At 41.2% G+C, this 27,994-nt stretch overlaps 1 protein-coding gene across 1 annotated transcript; it reads right to left on the bottom strand.

The window, feature by feature from the left end:
* Positions 1–11,747: 11,747 nt before the first annotated feature.
* On the bottom strand, positions 11,748–25,038 carry LOC131920739 (zinc finger protein 27-like). The gene is made up of 4 exons (XM_059275185.1): positions 24,941–25,038; positions 17,861–17,944; positions 16,364–16,490; positions 11,748–14,665 (listed from the first exon to the last, which is right to left on the bottom strand). Exons 3-4 carry the CDS (start codon positions 16,473–16,475, stop codon positions 12,324–12,326), a joined length of 2,454 nt encoding a protein of 817 aa, XP_059131168.1. The 5' UTR covers positions 16,476–16,490; positions 17,861–17,944; positions 24,941–25,038; the 3' UTR covers positions 11,748–12,323.
* Between the last annotated feature and the right edge of the window lie 2,956 nt (positions 25,039–27,994).

The following is a 27,994-nucleotide window of genomic DNA, read 5'->3' as shown; positions in this document are numbered from 1 at the left end:
GGACTTTGTGGCAGTGTTTTTTTTTGTTTGTTTGTTTGTTTTGGGACTAGTAAAGAGGCATCTCTTGCTGGGTCTCTGGCCAAAAAGCAAGGTCAGCTGGTTGCTTCTTGGCTTCTCTGATCGAGCAGGTTTTCACCCCCATATCTGACTTTCAAGTCTTTGTTGGTAAATAGAATGATAGAGTTTAAACCTACACATGGTGGCCATGGCAGTGTCCAAGCTGTAGGACCAGAAGTATCTCCAGGCTGTGGCCTGAGTGGCTGGTAGGGCACTGACTGGGGGGCTGTGGAACCACAGATGATAATTAAAATATCAGTAGATTTGTGTGCAGCCACTAACCCAACAGAAAAACATCAAAGAACAGTCAACCAGAAACACATAGGCAGCCCCCTCCTCTGGACTCCAGAGGAGTCTTCCTTGCATGGAGAGTTACAAGCAAGGAGCATGATATATGCTAGGTAAGAAATGCCACCACTTTAGCATGTTGATTCTTGTTATAGTTTAAATCTGGAATGTTCTCTCAAAGGGATTGTAGCCTAGCATGATGGCACAATCCTATAATCCCCACAGTTGAGAGGTGGAACAGGAAGACTAGAAGTTCAAAGCCATCCACAACTACATAGCAGGTTTGAGGCTATCCTGGTTGACTACATTACACTCTTCCAGAAACAAAACAAAAGACACAAGGAATTGTTGATCATTCAATCTTCTTCTTAAAGGTAGTTTTGACTCTTCAGGAGGGTTTCTTGACATATTAATGTTAGGATGAAATTTTCTATTTTTGTAAAAAAAAAAGTCAGTCTTTGATAGTATGGTAGTTTGAATGTAATTGGCGCCCATAACCTCATAAGGTGTGGGCTTGTTGAAGTAGATGTGGCCTTGTTGAAGGAAGTGTGTCACTGTGGGGGCAGGCTCTGAGATCTCTTTTGCTTAAGCTTCACTCAGTGTCACAGACTACTTCCTGTTGCATTCTGATCAAGATGTATCCAGCACCATTAGTGCCTGTGTCCTGCCATGCTCCCCACCATGATGATAATGGACTGAACCTCTGAAACTGAGTGAGCCATTCCAACTAAATATTTTCCTTATATTGTTGCTGTGGTCCTGGTGTCTCTTCATAGCAATAGAAACCCTAACTAAGGCAAATAGGGGTTGCATTCAATGTATAAGCTGTTTTGGGTGCTAGTGACTCCCACAATGCATCTGTTGGCCACTTGATAATATGTATTTTAGTTTATGTTAATTTTGTTTAATCTTTTTATTTTTTGAGATAGAGTCTCTCTACATAGCCTTTGTTGTCTTAATCCTGGAACTCACTATGTAGGCCAGGCTGGCTTTGACCTCAATGAAATTAATCTGCCTCTGCCTCCCAAATGCTGGAGTTAAAGTAATGTGCCACCACTCCTGGAGTTTTGTTTAATCTTTCTTTTGATCAAACTTGATCTTTCAATTTTTGTATCAAGTTTACAAATTCATTCTGTCGCACAAACTCTCTCTCTCTCTCTCTCTCTCTCTCTCTCTCTCTCTCTCTCTCTTTCTCTCTCTCTTTCTCTCCACAGTTTTATGTAGCCCATGCCGCTCTCAAATGTGTTATCTAGTAGAGGCCAACTCTGAACTACTAAGACTCCTAACTCCACCTACCTCCTGAGATCACAAGAGTAATCCATGTGCAATTTAGATGATGCTGGGGATTCAACCCAAGGTTTTGTAGATGTTAGACAAGTATACTATCGATTGAGCTACATATTCAGGCCCACAAATGGGCTTTTAAATTCCTCTAAAGAAACCCAGAACATTACAGGCTATTGCTTGTTCTCTTGGTTACTCTCTAGAACTTGATGGTAAGACCCTGTTGTTGAAGACTCAGCATACATGGGTCATAGAACATAGAGAAATCAATATGGTACTCATTGGAAGCTTCATTCCTACTAGCTGGCTTTCATAGTGCTGAAAGGGGTTATGTACTGCTGGAGAAGAAATGTAATCATCAGGTCTCACCTGATTGTGAACACTGTGAGCCACAATAATAACTGGCCAGGAAAGACATGGCTACTGATGTAATACTGGCAAAAATACCATGAGAGTAACCAACCACTTTCTGATTGAATTTAAGATCAGACGCATAAGATGAAACCCATAACTGGCACCATTACAAGCCAAGAACTTATGGTTGGACAAGTCATAGACCCTAAAGCATAACCTACTACTATTGCTCTGCTAAATGGACATACTATTAAACCAACTCCTAACTTATACCCATAGATTAATTCTTAACTCTCATCAAAAAAGCTTTGATTTAGCCGGGCGGTGGTGGCACATGACTTTAATCCCAGCACTCAGGAGGCAGAGCCAGGCGGATCTCTGTGAGTTCGAGGCCAGCCTGGGCTACCAAGCCAGTTCCAGGAAAAGGCGCAAAGCTACACAGAGAAACCCTGTCTCGAAAGGCCAAAAAAAAAAAAAAAAAAAAAAAAAAAAGCTTCGATTTGCAGTAGATGATGATTAATACAAACACTCACAACTGGCCAAGGTGCAGAGCATAAAAGACAGAAAAGGGCCGAATTTTCATCACTAAATGGAACATGTGTATGACACTCTGTCCTCTCAAGTCTCAGGGATTACTGTGGAAGAGGGGGCATAAAAAGTGTAAGAGTCAGAGCTTGTGGGTGACTAAAAGAAACCATGTTCACAGCAGGGCAGTGAACTCACAGTGATTGTGACACCACAGCAAAAACTACAATATGGCAGAGGAGAGTTGGGCATGAAGTTCCACCTCTGAGTGGCAGCCTTGAATGCTTGGGACAGAATTGAAGAAGTAGGAAAGAGAATTGAGCCATTTACAAAAGTTATACAGGGCACAAAAGAAACCTTCACAAGACTGACTTTAGCAGTGAATAGAATGATACCAAATTCAGAAGCTAGACAGATAATAGTTGAATCTCTGGCTTTTGAAAATGCTAATGCACAATGCAAAAGGGTAATTAGGCCATTACAGGCAAGATCAACACCCTTGGAGGAATGGATTTGAGATACAATAAATATTGAATCTCATGACTATGATGATGCTTGGATAGGAGAGGTAATTTCCAGTGGTTTGAAGAAAAATAGTAATGTCAGATGTTTTAATTGCATTAAACAAGGTCACCTAAAAAGGTACTGTAAACAGGGCATTCCTAGAAATAATGTTTTCTCAAGGTATAATCCCAACAGAATGCCCCTCTCTTCTGAACTATGCAGGTGTGGCAAAGGCAGACACTGACTAACGAATATAGATCAACAAGGGACAGACAAGGTAATCCTTTGCCTTTGCCATTGAGAAACTCCCTGAGGGGCTTCTCACAGGCCCCCATGTCAAGTTCAGTTCAGTCCTTTCCTGTCATCACAGAAGAAACTCCTTCTCAGAGCAAATAAAGAACCTAATGCCTATTGTAAGAAACCATACTGCTCTGGGTGATAGAACAGCTTTAGAAAATAAAAAAAAAATTAAGGAGAAATTATAAATCAAAATTGATAAAGATTAGATTTGGAAACTCCCCGATGTTAGGGTTGGGGAAGAGTTTTGTTTTTGTCTTTCAGGAAAATGAAGGCATCCAGCTAAGAAATCTGAAGACCACTGGATAAATGAGACATTTGAAGAAAAAGTACAAAGCATCCAGAAAACTTGTCCCAAGATAAAGATTTTCTGCAGTGAATCATGACCATGCCTAATATCAACCTTTGTAGACTTTGAAAAATTGGTGTGATCCCACAATGATGACTCCACATGGACAATGATAATGCCATTTAGCTGACAAACACCACCCGAAGATCAGCTTTGGACTACAAACTGCTCAGGACAATTTCGAGATGGCTAGCTGAGATGATACAGCTTCACAGGCTACTCCAATCAGGACTTGACCATAATCTTAAATTTTCTTTGTGTCCCCATAAGACTACTGGCATCCCCAATCAGCAGGAAGTAGCCTAGAAAACTATGCCCACATTCCCAAAAAATGGATTATGGATATTTGTCTTTGTTTAGAGGTTGGTTAAAAATTGTTGTTGGTCATAGTCAATCTCTTTCTAAAAGAAGAAAGGGGGATATGATATAGAAATGTATTATATAGAAATGATAGGATATAAAGGTAGCTTATTGAATCTAAAAAGAAAAAAGGGATAATATGGATATGATAAGATAAAAAGGTAGATTATTGAATCTACTCTGGGGAAAAAAAGGTACAGATATGATAGGATAAAAGGGTAGATTATGCCGGGCGGTGGTGGCGCACGCCTTTAATCCCAGCACTCGGGAGGCAGAGCCAGGTGGATCTCTGTGAGTTCGAGGCCAGCCTGGACTACCAAGTGAGTACCAGGAAAGGCGCAAAGCTACACAGAGAAACCCTGTCTCGAAAAACCAAAAAAAAAAAAAAAAGGGGGGGGGGGTAGATTATTGAACCTCCTCTGAAAATTAAAAACAGGAATATAGATACAAGAAAAAGGTAGATTATTGAATCTACCTTTTAAAAAGCAACTACTAGTTTTAAATATTTACATTGGATTGGATTTTTATATATCATATACAAACTGTGTATATTGATACAAATTTGAGATTAATTTTGTTAGAAAATACTGTACATATATTTCTATTCTTGTTCAAGGTATTGTACCTATACAGCTCATTTAATAATGTAATACAAATTGCTAGTCCTTGAAAGTTATTATTACCAAATAATTAGGAAATAAAGAAATGCAAGTTAGCAGTTAGTCATTAAATTCAAACTTGTAGTCAGGTTAGGTATGTTTTCAAGGTCAAACAGAGATATATTTTAGACAGACAGATTATTTTCAAACACTTCAGAGATCTACAGAATATGACATTTAAGTTGTTTTAATAACATAGATTCTTTTTTTTTATTACAATGAGACATGTCTGCTCCTGGCAACAACAATCTACTTCAGAGAAGATGATGAGCACAAAAGAAACTCCACATGGATTTTACTTTCTTTGTGGTAAAAGTTAGCCACTGGGCAAGAAAGTGCCATTGCCATGACTGCTGACAGTATGCTGTCCAAATGGACAAGCAGGACACAAAAGAGAGGACTGCCAAACTTTGCCAAGACAAGATAGCAAGGCCCTTCAGAAAATCCTGCTTCACAGAAAAGTCTGTCAGATATGCTAAACCTGTAGGTGAAAGATGGATGCCCCAATGTTGCAGAGGAAACTTGGGTGACTGTCCAGGCAGCCAGCTGTTTGTCATTTCTCACATTTTTTGGAAGTCACTTGCCTGCACTTGCTGCTTACTTAGGTAATATTATTGCCTTCTTGGGTTTCTGATCTAGTTGAAGACTTTATAGTTATAGTTATAGTTTTCCTTGTTAACAAATTCAGAAAAGAAACTCACTAAAGAAGTGTAAAATGTGTAAGTTTGAAAGACATCAAAAGATTATTTTGGATTGATAACACAAGTTAGAATAGAAAGTAAATTAGGTACAACACTTTGGACTCACCAAAATAGGATAGATAATGGAATATTTTCTCTGAATTTATCAAATATTTATGGACTGGACATTGTTAATGTAATTCTTGACTGTATATATTGTATATGCTTATTGTACTTATTATATATAATTTTTCTATGTAGTTATAACCTTCTTTTATTGTTTTAGACAAAAAGCAGAAATGTGGTGATGTATTGTGTACCCTAATAAAATTTACCTGAAGATCAGAGAACAGAGACAGCCACTAGATTAGACATAGAGGCCAGGCAGTGGTGGCACACACCTTTAATCCAAACACTTGAGATCTCATACCTTTAATGCCAGTATTTGGGAAGCACACATGCCATTAATCTCAGCACTAGGAAAGAAGTGATGGCTGAGTGGAGAAAGTATATAAGGCATGAGGAGACAGGAACTGAAGCTTTTTCAGACTGAGGAGTCCTAGAGGTAGGACATGGCAGTGACTTGTTCTTTGTCTCTCTGATCTTTCAGCATTTATCCCAATATCTGCCTCTGGGTTTTTATTAAAAGACCTATTAGAAATTCATGTTACAAGAGATGGTGGCGTACACCTTTAATTTCAACACTAAGAAGGCAGAGGCAGAAAGATCTCTGTGAGCTAGAGGCCAGCCTAGTCTACATAGCAAGTTCCAGGCCAGCCACGGTTACAAAACAAAAATAATTTAGACAGTAAGTCTATCAACCTGGTCTTCCCCAGGAATTGTTGTCTATATATTTTACTTTAAATGGCTCATAATTTTCTGCCTGTGTGATATATATGTATATATCACATTATATATATATATATATATATATATATATATATATATATATATGATTTTTGTTGTTAAGAACTTGATATTTGAAGCTGAGGATGTGACTCAAATGGTAGAGTGCTTGATCTCTAGCAACACACAAAGCTGGCTGTAGTGGCATATTCCTGTAATCCCAGTGGTTGAGGAAAGCCTGGGTTATATGATATTCTGTCAGAAAAAGTAGGTCCAAGAGGGAGGGAGGGGCATGGAGGAGTTTTATAATGCAGCAACTCTAGACAACAAATTACTCATTTGTGAGGGCTTACTGGAATTTAAATGTTTTAGCCTGAATTATAATCTTAAGGTCTTCTTAGACCTTTCTTCTTTAAATTTTTTAGATTTATTGTATGTATATGGTTTTTTGTCTACATGTGTGTATGTGTACTGTGTATATGCTTAGTGCCTGAGGTCAGAAGAGGCCATGGGAGTCCTTAGAACTGGAGTTTTGGATGGTTTTGGCTAGAGTTACAGTTGTGAGCTGCATGATGTGGGTGCTGGGAACTGAACTTGAGTCCTCTGCAAGATCAACAAGTATTCTTAACCACTAAACCATTCCCCAACCCCCTTTTCTGTGTTTTAATCTTTTCTTCATATTAGTGACTTTTTTGTGTATGATGGTCTACAAACCATTTAATTTTTAAGAAAACATTTTTTTACTATTTCTTATTGAAAACTGTATATATGTGTATGTGTTTTGCTTCAATCCTATCCCTATTCCCTCTTTGCCAGTTCCTTCCCTCTCTCTACCACCACTATTTTCTGCCAATTTCATGTGTTCTCTGACAAGATTTGTTTTTTAATTATGTGTGTGGGTGTGTATGTGTACCTGAATATGGAAAACAAAAGCATGGAGTCAGTCCCCCTGGAACTGGGTTACAGGTAGCTTGTAAGCTGCCCAGCAAAGCTGCTGGGGACCGAACTTGGGTTCTCTTCAAGAGCAGTATGTGTTCTTAAACACTGAGCCACGTCTCCAGCCCCCTGGTAAGTATGCTTTATATCTAAGGGAATAGTTGGATTCCTGGCACTTTCTATACTTCCATCTTCTCTAACATAAATATTTTTTAAATCCCTGCACACAAGTATGTTGTGTGACATTTTGATTGTGTTCTGACAAATAAAGCTTGCTTGGAGTCAGAGGGTGAAGCTAGCCACTAGCTGACCATAGAGGTTTGGATGATTGTAGAGAGAGACAGCAAGTGGTAAGGCAGGGCTGAGACAGCATCTCGGGCCTTTTGGATGGAGGAACAGAAAAGGTAGGAAGCAACTGGCAGCTGCTCCCAGTTCTCTGATCTTTTGGGTTCTTGCCCCAATATTTGACTTCTGTTTTTTTTTTAACTGATGAAATTAATTAGAATAATGCAGCATGGGTATAGCTTTACTCATAGTTGTCACTACTTGAAAATCATCCAGATGTCCTTTAGTAGGTGAGCAAATGGCATATCCATACAGTGAGATTATTATTCAGCACTACAAAGACATGAACTGCTGTCAATTCATGCAGACAGAGGAAACCTAAGTGCATATTATCGAGTCAAACAAGCCAATGTGAAAAGTCTACATTCTATGTGATTCGAACACGATGAGATTTTGGAAAAGGTGGAACAAACTATGGACACAATCAGGTTTCCAATAACTGGGGAAGAAAGAAATTGACAGGCAGAAAGACTTGGAGGACACTTCTTCCATGGGACACCATAATGGTGGATAAATTTACTCATTTGGCACAATCTCTGTTATGTACATCAAAGTGACTCCTAGAGCGGGGTTCCTGCAGCTCCAGCCCTCACTGAAGATCAATGAGCAAATGATATCTGTTGGGGGAGGAGTGTCACTTTTCCTCAGTCTGCTGGTAGGCTGCCCATCCTCCAGTGAGTGGGTCTGCCCCTATATTTATGAGGGTAGCATTAATGAAACTCAGTGGGTTATTGAGTGGGGGGAGCTGGGGGCATGGTGACATACACTTTTAATTCCAGCACTTGGAAGGCAGAGGTAGGCAAATCTTTGAGAGTTCCAGGCCAGCCTGATCTACATAGCAAATTCCAGGCCAGATAGTTTACATAGTGAGACCTTGTCTCAAGAAAATAAAGGGGGGAAAAGACATGATAGTAGAAAGGGGAAGTTTGGAGGGGCTTTGAGCAAGTGGGAGAGGACAGTTGAGTCACTAAAATTAATGTTACATATGTATATGAATTGCCAAGGAATACACTTTTAAAAAATGATTCCTAATGTAATGAGAATCAACATAGGTTTCTCTGTTGTAACAAATGAATTACTTCCAATGGGAAGTGTTGATAATCAGAACACTCTGCATATGTGGTGGTAGAGAGATATATAGGGAATCTACAACTTTTTCTTTTTCTGTGAAACTAAAACTTCTCTTTTTAAAAGTGTGTGCATGTATATAAATACATATAATGTCAATTGTAAATTTTGTAATGATAAACATAAAAGAGAAATAATTGAAAGTAATTTACAACAAAATGTGCTTTCCCACATGAGGGTTGGGCCTGAAGAAGGTGGTCAGATCAATGCCGATGTATCCAGAAATCTAAACAAGAAACCCTCACTGAGCTCTTCTAATCCTGCTACTGTCATATGAATCATATTAAGTCAGTTCAACCTCCAATTATCCCATTTTACAGGCGAGGTAATAAGAGGCAGTTGCTAGGAAAGCCCAGAGTCCTAAGATAATCAATACTGCTGCCAATTTGAACCCATGCCCACAGTTTTCACTGTCTGTTCTACTTGCATCCTTTGACTGCCTAATTTGGGGTGACCGCCTGACTTTCAAAGAAGATCCACGCATCTTTTCATGACCCTTCCATACCACTGACTCAGGTGCCCTGGGAGGTGGGATACAGTTTGGTTCTTCGGTGGAGTTAAACATAGCTGTGCATATAGAGGGTAAGTATGAGTGGACTTTAAAAAAATGTTTCCCCAATCACTTTGCAATTTTTAGAATCATGGTAGGGAATTCTGAAAAAAACATCCTCATATTTCCCAGTTTTCCTATCATTAAGGAAATTAGCATCAGGTGAAAACTAGAAGTGAAGATGTTTGGTATGTTTTAAGGAAGTTGGTCCTCCCTGTTGGTAAAATATTACATAGTAAAAATAGAAAAGATCAGTGGCACTTGGTGTGATAAGCCAGGGTCAAGACTCCATAATGCACATCTTCATGCACGAGTGCAAACTCATAATGGTAAATAGGGGGAACGTTCTAGAGAGCAACAGACCAAGTAAAACATACAAGGCAAGAGTACTGTGGAAGCTGAAACAAGGGGGAGGGTGGATCTGAAACAAGCAGGCAGGGAAGGACTGGGGGGTCACTGGGGAAAGACAGGCAGGAGCAAGCTGCCAGGTACCCCAAACTGTGCTCTTTGCAGAGGGGCCACAAGTGAAGCTGCCCTGAAGCTGCAAGTCACCTGATGTGTCTGAGGAGCATGGGAGAGGAGGTCACTGTGGACGGTACCACAGGGAGGTGGACAGAGCATACAGTGTACCAGTGCTTCTCAAACGGTGGGTTGTGCCCCCTTTGACAAACCTCTACCTCCAAAAAATAGTTACATTACAATTCCTAACAGTAGCAAAATGACAGTTATGAAGTAGCAATGAAAATAATTTCATGGTTGGGGTCACCACAACATGAGGAACTGTATTAAAGGGTCACAGTGTTAGGAGGGTTGAGAACCACTACAACATTGGTTGGTGTTTCTTCCCTCCACCCACCCCCAACAAGCTGGGGGCTCAATCCAGTTTAGCATCTCATTATTCAACCTAGGAATGTACATCAGAGTGATTCCTAAAGAGACTTCTCAATAAGGCACCACCCCAGTTGAGAAAATATTAGCAAATGATGGCTGCTGATGGGCTGCCCATGCTCTATCTATACACACACAGGCATTTAGCTAAACCCCCAACACCAAGGCTAGTCTAACAAGTTAATTTATGAAAGTCAAGTCATCAAGGAAGGCAAATGAGTGTAAAAAAAAAAAAACTTTGACAAGAAATTTCACTTGACTCAGGTGATCTTAAAAGTTTATTTCAAGCCTTCCTGGGGGTAAAGAAAATTCCAAAGGTATTATAACTGGGGTCAGGAGATGACATGGTGATTGTTTTTGACAGAGGTATTACTGGTATAGGATAAAAGGGCCAGCCAAAGAAACACACCCTGACCTGAAACCAGAGCCAAAGAAACACAACCTGCCCCTGAGATCAGAGCCAATTCACTGCCCCCCTGAAACTAGAGCCAAAAGGTTAAAAAGGGCCAGTGAAAGAAACACACTTTGACCCTGAAACCAGAGCCAAAGAAACACACTCTGCCCCTGAACAACTCAGCATGAAAACCAACCAATTCCTGAGCATGAAATCCAGTCCATTTTTGAGCTTGTCCAAGCTCAGGGATTGAAATCCTATCAATCCCTACCCTGAAAATCTTCACCCTGGAAAAATTCTGCCCTAAGAAGACATATATAAGCTCTGTACCCATTCAGTTAGAAGCTGCCTTTTCTCACCCTGCAAAGGCAGCTTCTCTCCTGGATTCCTCCCTCCCAGTAAATCTCTTGAATGAGGTTTCAGTGATGACCTTCTTTTGCTGGAGTAGACCGAGGCAGAGAAGTAACAACTTTGGTAGGAGCAGGAGCTGAACTACTACATTTCTGTGGGGAAATTTCCTTAGCAGAGTGGAGCAGAGATGTAATGGCTCTCCCAGAGAGAAGCAGAACTGCTACATTCCTGTGGGGGAACTCTCCCTCACCAGAACAGAGCTGTAAGAATAGCCTGGCTTCCCACAGCCAGGATACCTTTCTATTCCGAGCTATAGGTAATAGCCTGGCTTCTGATGGCCAGGAAACCTTTCTCTTCAGAGCCTGTAACACTTACAGGTACAGCTTGGCTTCCAATGGCCAGGACAGGTTTCTCTTCAGAGTTGTAACACAGGTATAGCCTGGCTTCTGACAGCCAGGATACCTTTCCATTCTGAACTATAGGTATAGCCCGGCTTCTCCAGGAAACCTTTCTGTTCAGAGTTGTAACACAAGTATAGCCTGGCTTCCAAGGGCCAACAAAACTTTCTCTTCAGAGCTGTAACACTGACAGGTATAGCCTGGCTTCCTATAGCCAGGCTACCTTTCCCTCCCAGCTGTAGGTATAGTCTGGCTTTTGATGGCCAGGATACCTTGTAACACTTACAAGTGGTACCTTATGAAGTGTGTTACAGGTCCTGGTGTAAATGACAATGGGAAGTCCACTTACACTCTGAAGGTTGTGTCAATATATGTTTTTAGTGTGGTCTTTCTAATTTTTTTTTTTTTGAGACAGGGTTTCTCTATGTAGCTTTGCGCCTTTCCTGGAACTCACTTGGTAGTCCAGGCTGGCCTCGAACTCACAGAGATCCGCCTGGCTCTGCCTCCTGAGTGCTGGGATTAAAGGTGTGCGCCACCACCGCCCAGCTTTTCTCTCTAATTTTTGAGACAGGGTCTTACCCTGTAGCTCAGACTAGCCTTGAATGATGGTGACCCTCCTGCCTCAGTTCTTCCCAAAGGCTGGAATTATAAGCATGAAATGCCATACCCATTCCTGCAGTATATCTCTCTCAACAGAAGCACTGGATATGTACAAATACGTTACATTCAACCAAGAATGCAAACACACCCACAGGTCTGTTAATATATGCAACAAACAGCTGACAGAAAAGAAGGCTGTTGCTGTCATGTATATTATATGGTTTTACTATTCAATTTGTTGGCACTATACCAATTCCACCAACAGGATTCTCATCATCTGGAGTAAACACAGTGTTCCATTGTATTTTTTCATGAGAAAGTTTATGTTGTATCAAATTGATGCAGTTTCTTCTCAGCATGTAGAAATGTCCTCCATAATCCCATTCAGCACCTTCTCTGAGGTCCTTTTCTGAGCAGTAATGTGTGGCACTGCTACATGGGCATTTTTATTTACAATAATATACACAGCATTCTGTTTCATAGAGTGATTATAATAAGACATTTCCTCAATGAGTTTCTCCTCATACCGTTTAAGTGTGAATACTCTGATGCACACTGAGCACTGACTTCTGAACAAAGCCTTTTCCACAGACTAAACACTTATAAGGTTTATCTCCAGTGTGTGTTGTTTGGTGCTTATTCAAATTGGACCTATCAGTGAAGGCCTTCCCACACTCAGCACACACATAAGGCTTCTCTCCTGTGTGAATTCGCTGATGCACTTGGAGCTGTGATTTCTTAGTGAAAGATTTCCCACAGTCACTACATTCATAAGGCTTCTCTCCAGTATGAATTCTATGATGTGTTACCAACTCTGACTTTTGTCTGAAGGTCTTCCCACATTCAGAACAGACGTACGGTTTCTCCCCAGTATGAGTTTTTTGGTGCTTACTGAGATTTGACCTACCACTAAAGGCTTTCCCACATTCAGCACACACATAAGGTTTCTCACCTGTGTGGACTGGCTGGTGCACCAAGAGCTGAGATTTGGAGGTAAAGGATTTCCCACAGTCCCCGCATTCATAAGGTTTCTCTCCAGTATGAATTCTCTGATGGGTGATGAAGTTTGACTTTCGGATGAAAGCTCTTCCACATTCAGTACATACATAGGGTTTCTCCCCCGTATGAATTTTCTGATGAACAATGAGTATTGATTTCTGATTGAAGGCTTTCCCACATTCATGGCATTCATACTGTCTCTCGCCAGTATGAATTTTCTGGTGTATATTGAGGTGTGATTTCTGGGTAAAGGCTTTCCCACAGGTACTGCATCCATATGGTTTCTCTCCGGTATGAATTCTCTGGTGTGTAATCAGGTCTGACCTCTGAGTGAAGGCCTTTCGACATTTTGAACAGACATAGGATTTTTCTCCTGTATGAGTTTTCTGATGTGTGATGAGATTTGACCTGTTGGTGAATGCCTTCCCACATTTACTGCACACGTAAGGTTTGTCTCCTGTGTGAATTCGTTTGTGTACATGGAGTTGTGACTTGGAAGTAAAGAGTTTCCCACAGTGACCACATTTATAAGGTTTTTCTCCAGTATGAATTATCTGGTGTGCAATCAAATGTGCCTTTTGGATGAAAGCTAGCCCACATTTCATGCACACATATGATTTTTCTCCTGTATGGATTCTTTGGTGCACTGTGAGAGCTGACTTCTGGGTGAAGGCTTTTCCACAGTCACTACACTGATAAGGTTTCTCTCCAGTGTGAATTCTCTGATGAATGATTAATTCAGACTTATAAGTAAAGGCCTTCCCACATTCAGTGCAGATGGAAGATTTCTCTCTAATTTGAATTTTTTTATGTGTAATGAGGTTGGAACTACTGCTGAAGATTTTCCCATATTCAGCAGATATACAGGGCCCCATTCTTGTGTGAATTCGTTGATGGACCTGCAGTTGTGACTTGGAAATGAAGGATTTCCCACAGATATTGCATCCATATGGCTTTTCTCCAGTGTGAATTCTTCGGTGTGCAACCAAGTGTGTCTTCTGGATAAAAGCTTGTCCACATTCAATACATATATAGGACCTTTCTCCTGTATGGATTTTCTGGTGCATCTTGAGTGTGGACTTTTGTGTGAATGCTTTGCCACAGTCAATGCATTCATGATGTCTCTCTCCTGTATGAATTTTCTGATGTATACTGAGGTCTGAGTTATATGAGAAGCCTTTCCCACACTCGCTGCATTCATAGAGCTTTTCTCCAGTGTGAATCCTCTGATGTCTGAAGAGAGAAGATACTTGGAAAAAGGATTTTCCACAGTCATTGCATTTATAGGGCTTCTCTCTAGTATGGGTTTTCTGATGTGTAATGAATTCTGCCTTCTCTGAAAATGCCTTCCCACATTCAACACATACATAGAGTTTTTCTCCTGTTTGAGATTTCATATGTATTTTGAACTGTGACTTCTGGGTGAAGATCTTTCCAAATTCAGCACATTCATATGATTTCTCTCCAATATAAATTTTTGGATATTGACAAGGTACTTGTTCATAATTGATGACTTTTCCACACTGATTATGGTCCCATAATTTCTCTCCTGTTACAGTATGCTCAGCATTGTTATAGGATGAAATTTTACTGCATTCAGGAATCCTTTTAATTCTCTTTGGCCCATCATTTTCATTATGACTCTGTAAATATAAATTATGCTTCAGATCATTCCCAAATGAGTCACACTGGTGGGGTCTTTTAGGAGGAAGAACAATGTATGGATTCACATGAATTATTTTTCTAATGGTCTTATATCCATAATGACTCTTTGTATCCAGTGTCTTCTTGATGAAAATAACATCACTTGCTGATTTGCTATTTGCTATTTGCTGATAGGTCTCTTTCTGGTCACCAATCTGCTGCAATTCTTCTAGAATGAAATATGAGAAAATATCATTTGTAAAACTACCTTCTTGCTCAGTGTGCAAAGAGGTTTTTTTCAGACCCCCCTGCTGTAAAGCTAGCTTCCTTCTGAAGGTGAAACATGTTATTTTAGTTTGCAGTACAGCTAGCAGAGGCTACATGGCAGGGAACAAACGTCTTATCCAGGATGAACACAGAGAAGGGAAGGGTCGTAATTTGATGAAGAAGGTTGTGGTGGACAAGAAACATCCAGGCACACAGTACATCCGTTAGAGGAAATAGCCAGGTAGCTATATTACATACGAGCAGATGTGAACAAACTAAAGCAAAGAACAAGGTACGCAGAGCAAAGGGACATTTCTACAAACTGCTATATAGCTCAAATTTATTTTAGACTTCATAACATGGATTTTTTTTGTTTGTTTTTTGGTTTTTTTTTTTTTTTTTTCTAGACAGGGTTTTCTCTGTGTAGCTTTTGCACCTTTCCTGGAACTCACTCTGTAGCCCAGGTTGGCCTCGAACTCACAGAGATCCACCTGCCTCTGCTTCCCGAGTGCTAGGATTAAAGGTGTGCGCCACCACCTCCTGGATGATTTTTAAATGTCCATCATAGGGAGGGAGGAGGATGTGAGCCAAAGAGATAAAAGGGAATATCAACACATATCCTAAGCCTACAACACAAGGTCATAATTAAATGCAGGCCTCATCAGTAATGTACAGTAATAAAACAACAACAACAACAGAAAAATCAACTAAATACAAAGAAAGACCCTGTCAAATGTGGACTCACAAAAAAGAAGAAGAAGAAGAAGAAGAAGAAGAAGAAGAAGAAGAAGAAGAAGAAGAAGAAGAAGAATGAGGTAGATTAGCACACACTCTAGAATCTATAAAGCCAAGAAGACAGAAATAACAAAGGTCATCCAGGTAGAAGGCATTCAGTTACTTGAGAAGTCAATGTTAAGGGTCCTTAAGCAATACAAAAAAATTTAGAACTTTCCCTAGAGGTCATTTTAAAAGCATTTCTAAGGTGCCAATCCTGCTCAAGACAGCTGAGATTTTCTCTCTTGCTTTGCTGAGGCTCCTTGCCTCCCACCTAAATGGGTCACACTCACTCACCTACACAGTCCTGACATGGGCTCTCATTCTGCAATGCCCATGTTTCCTTTCCTTGCTCCAGCATGAAAACCTCTGTCTTGGGAACTTGATATCCTGGTCACAGAAAATGATAAAGGACTGGGTCCAAGTACTCATGTTTCAGAGCCCAATCCATAGAGTCTTCTTGTTTAATGAGAATTTGTTCTTAAGTAATCACATATCTCTATGAACAGAATAATCCTTAGAGTACATAAAGGAGATAAAGTACTCTGGTTACAGGGCTAAAGAGATGCTCAGCAGTTACGAGCGCTTGTTCTTAACTTGAAAACTTGGTTCACAGTATCCACACTGGGTGCTCACAACTGCCTAGAAATCCAGTTTCAGTGAATCGGATGCCCTCTTCTGACCTCCACAGGTACTGCACTTTCATGGTACAGATGGGTGCGCGAGCACACGCACACACTTAAAAATAAATAAATAAATCTTTAAAAAATCCTAGTTAAACACACAAAAACCATGACATATTTAAGATACCTCATAGCAGGCATCCAACTGAGAAAAGAATATGCTCAGTGAGGCTTCCTTTCAGATAACAGGGGACTCTGCTTACCTACTGAGCGCAGGTGACTGTAGGTCTCCTGCATCACATCCTGGTAGAGACTTCTTTGATCAGGGTCTAGGTGCTGCCACTCTTCCCTGCTGAAATCTATAGTCACATCCATGAAGGACACTGATCTCTGCAAGAGCAAATTCCTGTTCAGTGTAAACAGATTTGCAGGGTGTGGAAAAACGTATTTAGAAATAAGGATTTTGTTTGTCTTTCACTCATTTGTAAAAGTCCCTGGAGAGTGATGCCAGCAAGCTGGCCAAGTAGAAACACTAACACTCATCTCACAGCCAAAATAACAAATAAACTACTATATGTTGATAGAAATAACTAAAGAAGATTCCTGGGGACAGCAGAAGAGTCACAGAAACCCCAGATGGCCACATGAGAGTACAAAAGGCAATGCCTTGTCACCACCCTCCTGGCCCCTAGTAGCAGTCAGCTCAGAATGAGGAGGGTAAGAGGATCCCAGCAACCATCATTACCTTGGGCACTGTAATGGTTAATTTTGTCAACGACACAATTTAGAATCATAGGAAGAAAGTATCAGTGAGGGACTGTCTGGATCATGTTGGCCTATGGAAGACTGTCTTGATTATGTTAACTGATATGGAAGGCCCACTGTGGTCTGCACCATTTCCTAGGTAGGAGATCCTGAACTGCGTAGTCCGGGGCAGGGCTGAGGGGGCTAAGCATAAGTAAGCATGCATGCATTCATTCTCTATGCTCTTGACTGTAGTGTGACCAGCTGTTTCAAGTTTCTGCCACTGTGGCATCCCCACATAATGACTGTAACCTGGAATTGTGAGCCAAATAAACCCTTTCTCTATTATGTGGCTTTCGTGAGGGTTTTGTTTTTTTTTAATCACAGAAATGGGAAATGAAACTAAAGCAGAACTCTACATCCTCAATCCTAGGGTATCCTGCTGGCCTCACAGGTGCTAAGCACAGCTGAGGGAGTTGGCTGTAGACTACATAGTTATGCTCTCTCTAAACAAGGAGCTGACACTGTGCCTCGTCCCCTGTGGCTCATGTAGAGGTTGTACTACACCACCTTGCTGGGTATAGCTTGTTCCAGGGGCCTGGGCACCACTTCAGCTCAGCCTTTGAAGGCAGGCAACTTGTATGGGCAGACTGAAAGCTTTACAATAGTTTGGTGCCATAGGCAGTATTAGGCTGGAAATCTCCAGCTCACTCCTGCTTGATTTGGAGGGCCCCATTTCTCTCTCTCCAAACCCCAACCTCTCAGAGAATCTCCCATGGAGGAGAACCACCAAAAAGCCCAGTTCTGCATTCTTAGTGGCTATGGCAGCTCCTCCCCTCAAGTTGCCAATGGCCCAAGTCCCCATCCAAAGCATTGTGATTGGCCACAAACCCAGCTTGTGGTGGATATGTCATCTCCCCTCACCTACAGGGTACATAAGCATCCTGCTCTAGTTCAGCCATGTGACTTCTCCTGCTCTTTCTCCCACCTTAATCTCTGGGGGCTGAAGAACTCACCTGTGAGTTGCTTTGCTCAAAATAAACCTGTTCTTTTACTTTTTCAGTTCGGCTTGATCTGGCTTACTGCATCAGCGGAGAAACCTATTATTGGGGTACAGAAAGCCTATTAGGGTAGGATATAACAGAAACTATCCAGGGGACAGTGGGCCACCAGACAGATGGGTCAGAGGTGATCTCTGTTCATTTTTACTTAAAGATATATTAATAAATAAATATTGTAATTCTTTGTATATTATTCTTATTATCAGTAAGATTCATTCATCACCATTTTAGGTGGTTTTCATCTTAAATTCCTATTACTAAATATGCAGCTGTAAAATTCTTCCTTTCTTCCTTCCTTCCTTCCTTTCTTCCTTCCTTCCTTTCTTCCTTTCTTCTTTCTTTCTTTCTCAAGACAGGGTTTCTCTGTGTAGCCCTGGCTGTCCTGGAACTCAGTCTGTAGACCAGGCTGGCTTCAAACTCACAGAGATCTGCCTGCCTCTGTTTCCTGAGTGCTGGGATTAAAGGTGTGTGCCACCACCACCTGGCTTGTAGGTTTCTTTTGATTCTGAGTCAATACTTTCCCGATCCTTTATTTTTAAATAAGAAAAGCAGCTGCTGACAGCTGGGCCTGGTACTATCATGTGGGCTCCAGTGTTACTAGGAGCTGGACTGATGGGATTACGTAGATCATGGTACTCTCCATGGTGTTACACACACACACACACACACACGACCTCACAGGCAGTCAACAGTAAAGAAGACTCACTCTCTGGCCACTGCGGCACAAGACAAAATCAAGACCTTTTGTGGGATATTTTGATCGCACTCTGACACTCTTGAGACTGCCAATAAAGTTTACTTTGAATCAGAGGCAGAGCTAGCTAATAGCAAACCAAAATTAGCCACAGTGGTTTTGGAAGACTGAGGACACATAGAGAGACACAGGAAGTAGTAGGGAGAGGCTGAGAGAAAGGCTCATCCCTTTGGGATAGAGGGAGGGGAGAGAGTGGAGGTCCCTGACTGCTTCTCTGCCATTTCTCTGACCAATCAGGTTCTTACCCCAATATCTGACTCCCGAGTTTTTTATTGATAAAGAATAATTAGAAAACGTTTCAAAGACCGCTCTGTAATCATGTCTAAGCACAGACAGAAATCACAGCACTATTCAACTGCTAAGGCCATAAACATCCTCTTATTCCCACCAATACAAATAACTATTAGTTCTTAATCCTGGCTCCCCATCCTCTACATAAAAATGACTGAGATATCTAAAGCTAAAATTGCCCAATAGAGCAGAAATGTCATTACGATTCAGCTGAGACTTGATATTTGTGGTCAAAGCCTGAAATGAGATCCTACTGCTTCTTAGAGATCAGAAAAAGAAGTTATGTTTAAGAGAAGAATGTTGTTCACAAGATGATCTGTATTTATTAAACATTTAAAAACAAATTTCAATGTTGTGTCCAGTATACTATTTTTGAAATCACAAGAAAAAATAGTTGTTTATATATATAGAGAGATAGATAATGAACAGAATAATCCATGGCAAATAATATAAACTGGTCATCTACACTCAGTAACATGGGCATGCAGAGAATGAGGTGGGTTAACCACAGTTCATCTTTCCCATGAGTGTCTTTCAACATAGTATTTTTAGCGTTGTTTTTTAGTTCCCCATATATGAATTAAGTATACACATTGCCTATACAAAAAAAATGAGTCATTCCTAACAAACTATCACTATATCACCAGAAGAATAAGACATACAACACTAATGAAAAAAACAAACAACAAATGCTATAAAAATGAATATTTAAAAGCCAGCAGTGGTGGCGCACACCTTTAATCCCAGCATTTGGGAGGCAGAGGCAGGTGGATCTCTGTGAGTTCAAGGCCAGCCTGGTCTACATATTGAGGTCCAAGCCAGTCAGAGCTACATAGTGAGACTCTGTCTTTAAAAAAAAAAAAAAAAAAAGGACAAAAATACCTAAAAGATTAAAAAAAATTTTTTTTTGAATTCTATATGTATGAATGTTTTTCCTACATGTATGTCTGGTGCCTATAGAAACCAGAAGAGCGCCAGGCGGTGATGGCACACGCCTTTAATCCCAGCACTCTGGAGGCAGAGCCAGGCGGATCTCTGTGAGTTCGAGGCCAGCCTGGTCTCCAAAGCGAGTTCCAGGAAAGGCGCAAAGCTACACAGAGAAACCCTGTCTTAAAAAAAAAAAAAAAAAAATGCATCACAATGCTTTTTTTTTGTGACAGTACACAGGATAGATTTAATTAGTTATATTTCAAATTAAAAAACAACTTCAAATAAACAGAATCAATACCATTTTGCTCTGGGCATCTTAAAAAAAAAAAGAAAGAAACCAGAAGAGCATCTGATGCCCTGATGAAACTGGAGTTATAGACAGTTATGAGCTCCCATGTGGGTTCTAGGAATCAAACCTGGGTCCTCTGGAAAAGCAGCCAGTGTTCTTTATTTGTTTGTTTTTGTTTTTGTTTTTCGAGACACAGTTTCTCTGCGTAGTTTTGGAGCCTGTCCTGGATCTCACTCTGTAGACCAGGCTGGCCTCGAACTCACAGAGATCCACCTGGCTCTGCCTCCCGATTGCTGGGATTAAAGGCGTGCACCACCACCACCACCACCACCACCACCACCACCACCACCACCACCAGGCTCAGCCAGTATTCTTAACCACCAAGTCATCTCTGCAGCCCAAGGGCTTAAAATGAAAAAATTTACTTATTTCTATTTATGCGTGTGAGTGTTTTGTTTACATGTATGTATGTGTACTACATGTGTACAGTACCCAAGGAGGCCAGAAAAGGGCACTGGACCACCTGGAACAGGAGGGCCAGAAGGCTGTGAGCCACCATGTGGGTGCTGGGAAGCGAACCTGAGACTTCATGAAACTGGTGGGCACCTCTCCAGCCCCAGACTAAAGGGCCTGTGTGTGCTTGTACCTGCCATGATGGGTATATGAAGCACAGAAGACAACGTTGTGGAGTGTGTCCTCTCTTTCCACTTTTTTTTTTTTTTTTTTGGTTTTTCCAGACAGGGTTTCTCTGTGTAGCTTTGCGCCTTTCCTGGAACTCGCTTTGGAGACCAGGCTGGCCTTGAACTCACAGAGATCCGCCTGGCTCTGCCTCCCGAGTGCTGGGATTAAAGGCGTGCGCCACCACCGCCCAGCTCTTTCCACTTTTATGTGGGTTGCAGGAATTGAATTTGGGTCTCCAAGCTTACAGGGCAAGCAAACTTACCTAGTGAGCATCTCACCAGCCCCAAACTAGAAATTTTTAATTAAAACTTGGAATGAAATGTCAATAGTGGTAACAGGTAGCTCAACAGAGGGGTAGGAGACAAAGTTGACATCATTTCCCAGAAAAGAAGGCAGCAAAAAGGAACAAAACAGTGGAGGAAAATAAAAACTGGAGACACTAAGAAATGGAAATTTCAAAAACTGAATAAAGAGAATATTTGTGTTCTGTGTGGCAACTTGAGAAGAAATAGAGCCATTTCTTCAAAAACCCTACACAGAAGTAATTTCTAACAAGAATAGTATCCACAGACAAAAGATAGAGACAGTAGGATGACAAACAACAGCCCTTAACCATGGTCCTTCACCACCGTCCTTCACCATGGTCCTTCATGCTTTTTCCTCTGAGACTATGCTTTTCCTATCTGCTTTTCCTCTGAGACTCTAATGACAAATCAGAGGCATCTATTTCTTGGAGGAAGTCCCACCCCCAGGATTCCTTGTGCTGACCTCACAGGAACTTCCAGGATCCTCTAGTGTCAAGGGTGTAGTTTCCTAGATTGAAGTGCAGTTGGTTAGCAAGGTCACTCTGGATCTCAACCCTGTTCTCTCAGTAACCAGAAACTTAATGGTTCTCTATGAATTCAGTCAGAGATTAGGGAAGAGATGATATGGAGTCTGGTGGAAGATCTTTTAAGGAGCCTCACAGAGACACCAAAAAACCTGGAAAGATTAAGTCCTTAATCCTTAGACATTCACCACTGAAACACATCTTGGGCATCTAAACATGTGAGTCATGACCCTTTGTGGTTGAATAACTCTTTCACAGGGGTCACCTAAGACCACTGGGAAACACAGATATTTACATCATGATCCCTAACCATATGAAATTACAGTTATGAAGTAGCAACAAAATAATTTGTGGTTGGGGGTCACCACAACATGAGGAACTGTATTAAAGGGCCACAGCGTTAAGAAGGCTGAGAACCGCTGTTCTAGAGGAATTGTCAAAATACAATTAAAAATTCTCAGCCTCACTTCCCACAGTTTCTGTTCCTGCAGGTCTAAGGACTTAAGAATTTATGCTTCTAACTAGTACCCAGAATGATGCTGAAATGTTATACTAGGGACTACACTCAATAAACAGTGCTGGAAGAGTAGAAAATTTAAGAAAAACTGGGTCTGGGGAGACATCTTTGAGGGTAAACAGCACCTACTACCAAATCCGACAACCTGAGTTCCATCCCCAAGACCCACATGGCGAAAGAGAGAATTGGACTGTGCAGACTGTCCTCTCCCTCCACATATACACCACAGCATATGCTCATGCACACACACACACACACACACACACACACACACACACACACACTAACACACACACACACCATGGCATGTGCTCATGCACACTAACACAATACAAACACTACATAAATGCAAAAAAAAATTTTAAATAGATATCAAAATGTAAAGACAACACAATCAAAATAAGTAAAACAATATACCCAAGTGTACCCAAGACACTCATTTTGTGATTGATGTTGCTATAACTGGCTACCACCTGGAAAAAAGCAAACTAGATCAACCATCACGTGCTGTTCAGTATACAAACTCAGGCAGGACTGAAAACTTATGCGTACTTTTAGACACCCCAAAACAATTAAAAATACTTTGGAGTCTGTATTTGTGTAACACTGTGCAAGGGGTTGTGAGTGGTGCTATTTCACTGGGGAAACAGGAGCTGCAGTCTAATCACCCCAGATTAGAGCAACAACAGACAAAAATAGAATTTCACCTAAGTCCAAATTGGTGAGGCCAATGAGTTTATGGGGCTGGCTTACAGAGTGCAGGGGAGGGGTAACCGAAGGAGCATGGGTGACCCCCAAACAGCTACATCATATCAAAAGTCTCACCCCTTCATAGACGACAACTTCATGGAAGCTGCATCATGAAGTCCTGCCTTTAGTTAATCTTCCACTTCTTATATATTGTAGCATCTCTCCAGACCACGTGCAGCTAGAAGAGCTATTCCTAGGGAAGAGCAGTAGCTCCCCGACACTACCACAGACCTATCACCATCAAATTTTGCTCTAGTCGTCAGAATTTGGAGCAAAGTCCAAGAGGGTATCTAGTTATGCCCATCCATTGCACAGAAGAGGAAAACTAAAGCTAGAAAAGACAGAACACACATTTCTGAGCAGACCATATTATATGATAAAATATGACATGGGTGGGGGGCAGGAAGCAGCAACATGACTCAGGTGATAAAGGTACCTGCAACCAAGCCTAATGACCCAACTTTGCTCTCAGGGACCCACATGGTGGAAAAGAGAGAACCAACTCCCATGGGTTATTCTCTGACTTTCACACTTGTGAAATAGCAAGTCTGTGCTGCCTCCATATACAAATAGCTTTAATACACACACATACACACACACTATATATATAAAATGTATAATATATAAATGTATGTGAATATATATAATGTGTGTATGGTGTGTGTGTGTGTGTGTGTGTGTGTGTGTGTGTGTGTGAGAGAGAGAGAGAGAGAGAGAGAGAGAGAGAGAGAGAGAGAGAGAGAGAGAGAATGAACTGCTTGGAAGCTATAGCTCAGAGGCAGAGCATTTGCCTAACATGCTTCAGGTCCTGTGTCTAATCCCCAGCAAAAAAAGAAAAAGAAAAAATGCCACAAAATTGAAATAAAGATATATATTATTTCATCATGAGACCAATAGGTTCTTTCTAATTTTAAAAAAACAAAAAAAAACAAAAACAAAAAACCTAGCAATTGCTTTTAAAAAGCCAAGGGGTAAAAACTGGACAAAAAATAGAAAACATGCAAAAAGGAAAGGCATTTGGGAAAATAAGCTCTTTTACAAATGGATGATGGACACTTGAATTGCCAATATCCCTTGAGCTATTTAGTCATACCTATTACTAAAAATAGGTATAGCCGGGCATAGTGGTGCACTCAGCACTCAGGAGGCAGAGACAGGCAGATGTCTGAGTTCAAGGCCAGCCTGGTCTACAGAGTGAATTTCAGGACTGCCAGGGCTACACAAAGAAACCCTGTCTTGAAACGCTCCCCCCAATACTCGCAAGTGGAGGGAGGTAGTAAGGGTGGGTAAGATCAAAATCCATTGTATACGTATGGAGAATTTTCAAAGAATAGGTAAATGTATTATGTAAAAATATACACAAGTGTTGGTAACAATATACTTCAAATATATGAGCAATATACCTTCCCCCACAACTAAGACAAAAAAATCTGTAAGGTCATATGATATGTTAAAATATATGCTTATTATATCACAATACAATTAATTAAAGAACGAATTATTTTTATGAAATAGATGTGACATTTATGAAAAGTGATTATGGCATAGACCATAAAGCATTTTTCAACTCGAACACTACCCAGAGACATTATTTGAAACAGGAAATGCACTTTAAAATGATCCCTGGATCAAAGAAAACAAATTTAAAAAGAAAGCCACTTATATTTGAATAATAACAAAGAAAACTACATACCAAAGATTGAAAATCTTTTACATTAATGGTGGCTAAAAATTAATGAGCTAAACTTTCAGGTTAGAAAGCACACTGATGACAGCCGCCACCATCTCACGGCTGGTACAGACCTCAGTCACTCAGGACAGTTCTTAATGTCACTCACACCCCGCTACCCGCCCAACCTCCAATCTCCAAAACTCAGAGTCCCGTTATTGACGGAGAAACCCTCGCCACTGACAACCATCAACCCAGCACCGCATCACTAACTCCTAACGTCCACACACACTGCTGACTCCACAGAATTCTAGTTGAAACCAACCGGAATCATCCCCGAAGACTTCTTGTTATTAATAGAATTAATAACAGGAATACTCAATAGCAGCAGCGCGGGCAAGAAATCACCTTCCAGGACCACTGTCACTTCCGGTGTTCCAAAAAAAAAAAAAACCAACCCAAAAAAAACCGTCCTCTTGGGCTATTAGTATTGCGCATGCCCAGCGTTACCCGTGAAGCCAGAGAAAGCCAACAGTCGACAAGGCGCGCGCACACACACACACTCACACGCACACGCACACGCACACGCACACACCCACACACATAAACACATAGCTGCAAGAGCATTTGCATACAATTCCTTGAGAGGCCCGGAGAACATGGCCGCTCCCACAGAGGCCTATTCGTGTAGGCCGCCATCTTTGAGGCTTATCCATTCCGTACAGCACAGGAATCAATATCCAGCCGGATTTCACAGAATGAAATACAGAACTGTCAGGCAGATCAGAGTGCTGTGGCCCTTGTCTGTGCATCATCCGAGCGGAGGAAGGTACTCGACCTGGGGTCATGAGTTCTGCTATACTTAGAAATCTAGTTGTCACGCTGAATACAGCGCCATCTGCTGGAAGAAACCGTAGAATTCAGGGGATCCAGAGAAGAGAAAAATCTTGAGAGACTCCTGGGAGGAACCACTGGGAAATGAGGGGAAAAACCAAGGTGGTCCAATCCGCTTTGTAGAAAAATCATTCATGGACAAGATTGACAGCTCAGAATGGAAATCTGTTCCGACAAGAAACCCCCAGCAACTCCAGGTGGCGTCAGAATCAGTATCACGAACAACTGGAAGAGTGTTAAAGTCTTTAATGGGACAAACCACATTGGGAGCTAGGGTAGAAGCTGAGGTCAATCCCCTGGGGATACCACAAGGGAGGGGAGTAGTCAAAGTGTCCTTCTGAAGGATGGACTGGAGTGCAGGCATGAAGCCCATTCTTTCCCATCATTCCCCATCTAAAGTAATAGGCAGCATTAATAAAAATAATAGTTGAAAGGAAAACTATCTGCCCAGGAACCCCACGGTCAGGTTCTCAGCGCAAAGGAGATTTATTTGCCCCAGAGAGCAGAGAATAAGAGACGAACACAAGACAAGGGAGGACAAGGGAGAGGCGGAAGGGAACAACGGAGAGGGGGTAGGGTGTTTGTCCCAGAGGGAAGAAGGACTGCCTCTGGGTAGAGAGGAGACAGACGTGGCCCACAGGAAAACGGCGGTATATAAAGGTAAAGGGGGAAACCCTGTGTTACTGTGAAGTGTTTCATTTTAATTGGGCATGTTAGTTAGGTGAGCCAAAGGAGGCTTTTGATTACTGGACTTCAAAACTTAGATAGCTGGACCTTGGTAGTCAGCCTCAGGAGAAGTGGCCACATAAGGGAAAAGACCTTGACGGCTAGCTTTAGGAATATAATCTAACAGTTTTTAGCAAGGCAGAGGGACTGGGAGAGAAGGGCAAGGCCTGCCAGAGCCATGTTTGCTAGGCCTGGGCTAGCTAGAGCCCTTCAATAGTTTAATGCCAGGCATGATGACTCGCACTTGAAGTCTCAGAACTTTGGAGGATGAGGCACAAGGCCGGGCTGAGGTATGTGTAGAAGGAGGTAGGGAGATGGGGGAGGGAGGAAAGAAAGAACCTAATATGGCCAACATGTGACTAAAAGCACCTAAAATTAAATAGAATTTGAAGATGGCAATGCCCTTTCTGCCTAAATGAAGCCTTAATTGGATACCATGGCTCACTCTCTAAGAATCTAATTAAACTCAAAAGACTAACAAGAGGAGCCGAGGTGGTGGCTCAAGAGTTAAATACTTACACTGCTTCTGCAAAAGACCAGAGTTCTGTTCCCGCAACAGGCAGCTCACAAAGCTTTCTGTAAATTCTAAGTGCTCCAGCATCCCCTACTGGCCTGTGCAGGCACTGCACTAATGTATGAATTTACACACACACACACACACACACACACACACACACACACACACACAGAAAAACAAATCTTTAAAAAAGGACCAACAATAATGGGACATGGAACAAACCAAAGTTTCCTACATTGCTGGTGAAATTAAATAGTATGACCACTTTGTAAAACAGTCTGGCAGTTACTTAAAAAATTAAATATTTGCTTATAAGATTCACCGAAGCTACTACCACATATTTTCTAAAATAAATGAAAGCACATGTTTATAAAATATAAGCAAATGCTTCTGTCAGCTTTATTTAAATCAACTAATCTAGAGATAATAGAAACATCCACAAACATGTGACTGTACATACAAACTCAGACATAGAATACATAAAAGAGAATACTGTTCAGCAATGAAAGGAAATACTTACATAGAAAAGAGTACATTTGAATCCCATAAACATCTTGCCAAAGCCAAAGTAAAAAAGTGTACCTAGTATGTAATTCCATTCATTTATTTGAGACAGGATCTCCCTATGTAGCTCTGGCTGTCCTGGAACTCCATACTCACTGTGTAGACCAGGCTGGCCTGGAACTCACACAGATCTGCCTGTCTCTGCCTCCCAAGTGCTGGAATCAAAGGTGTGCACCACCACTACCAGCAACTGTGATTTCATTTATAAGGAACTCTACATGAAGAATGCCTCACTTAGTGGATGCCTGCTGTGGGATAATGCTCTTGTACACTGTAAAGATTTGTCACGCAAATTGGTTTAATAAAATGCTGACTGGCCAGTAGCCAGGCAGGAAGTATAGGCAAGGTCACCAGACTAGGAGAATTTTGGGAAGAGAAGGGTAGATTCAGGAATCACCAGCCAGACATAGAGGAAGCAAGAAGAGAATATCGTACTGAGAAAAGGTACTAGACACATAGCTAAACATAGATACGAATGATGGGTTAATTTAAATGTAAGAGCTAGTTAGTAATAAGCCTGAGATACCAGCCGAACATTTATAAGTAATATTAAGCCTCCAAGTCAATTATTTGGAAAGCAGCTGCTGTGTATTTGGGAACAGGCACAGGGGGAGAGAAACTTCTGCCTACAGATGCCCAAGGAACATCAGAGTGGGGCTTGATGTTTAAAAATAGTCT

The sequence above is a fragment of the Peromyscus eremicus genome, chromosome 1 (genome assembly GCF_949786415.1).
Source record: "Peromyscus eremicus chromosome 1, PerEre_H2_v1, whole genome shotgun sequence".
NCBI lineage: Eukaryota > Metazoa > Chordata > Mammalia > Rodentia > Cricetidae > Peromyscus > Peromyscus eremicus.
Note: the sequence above shows the minus strand (reverse complement) of the source record. Positions and strands in the feature narration are given on the sequence as shown.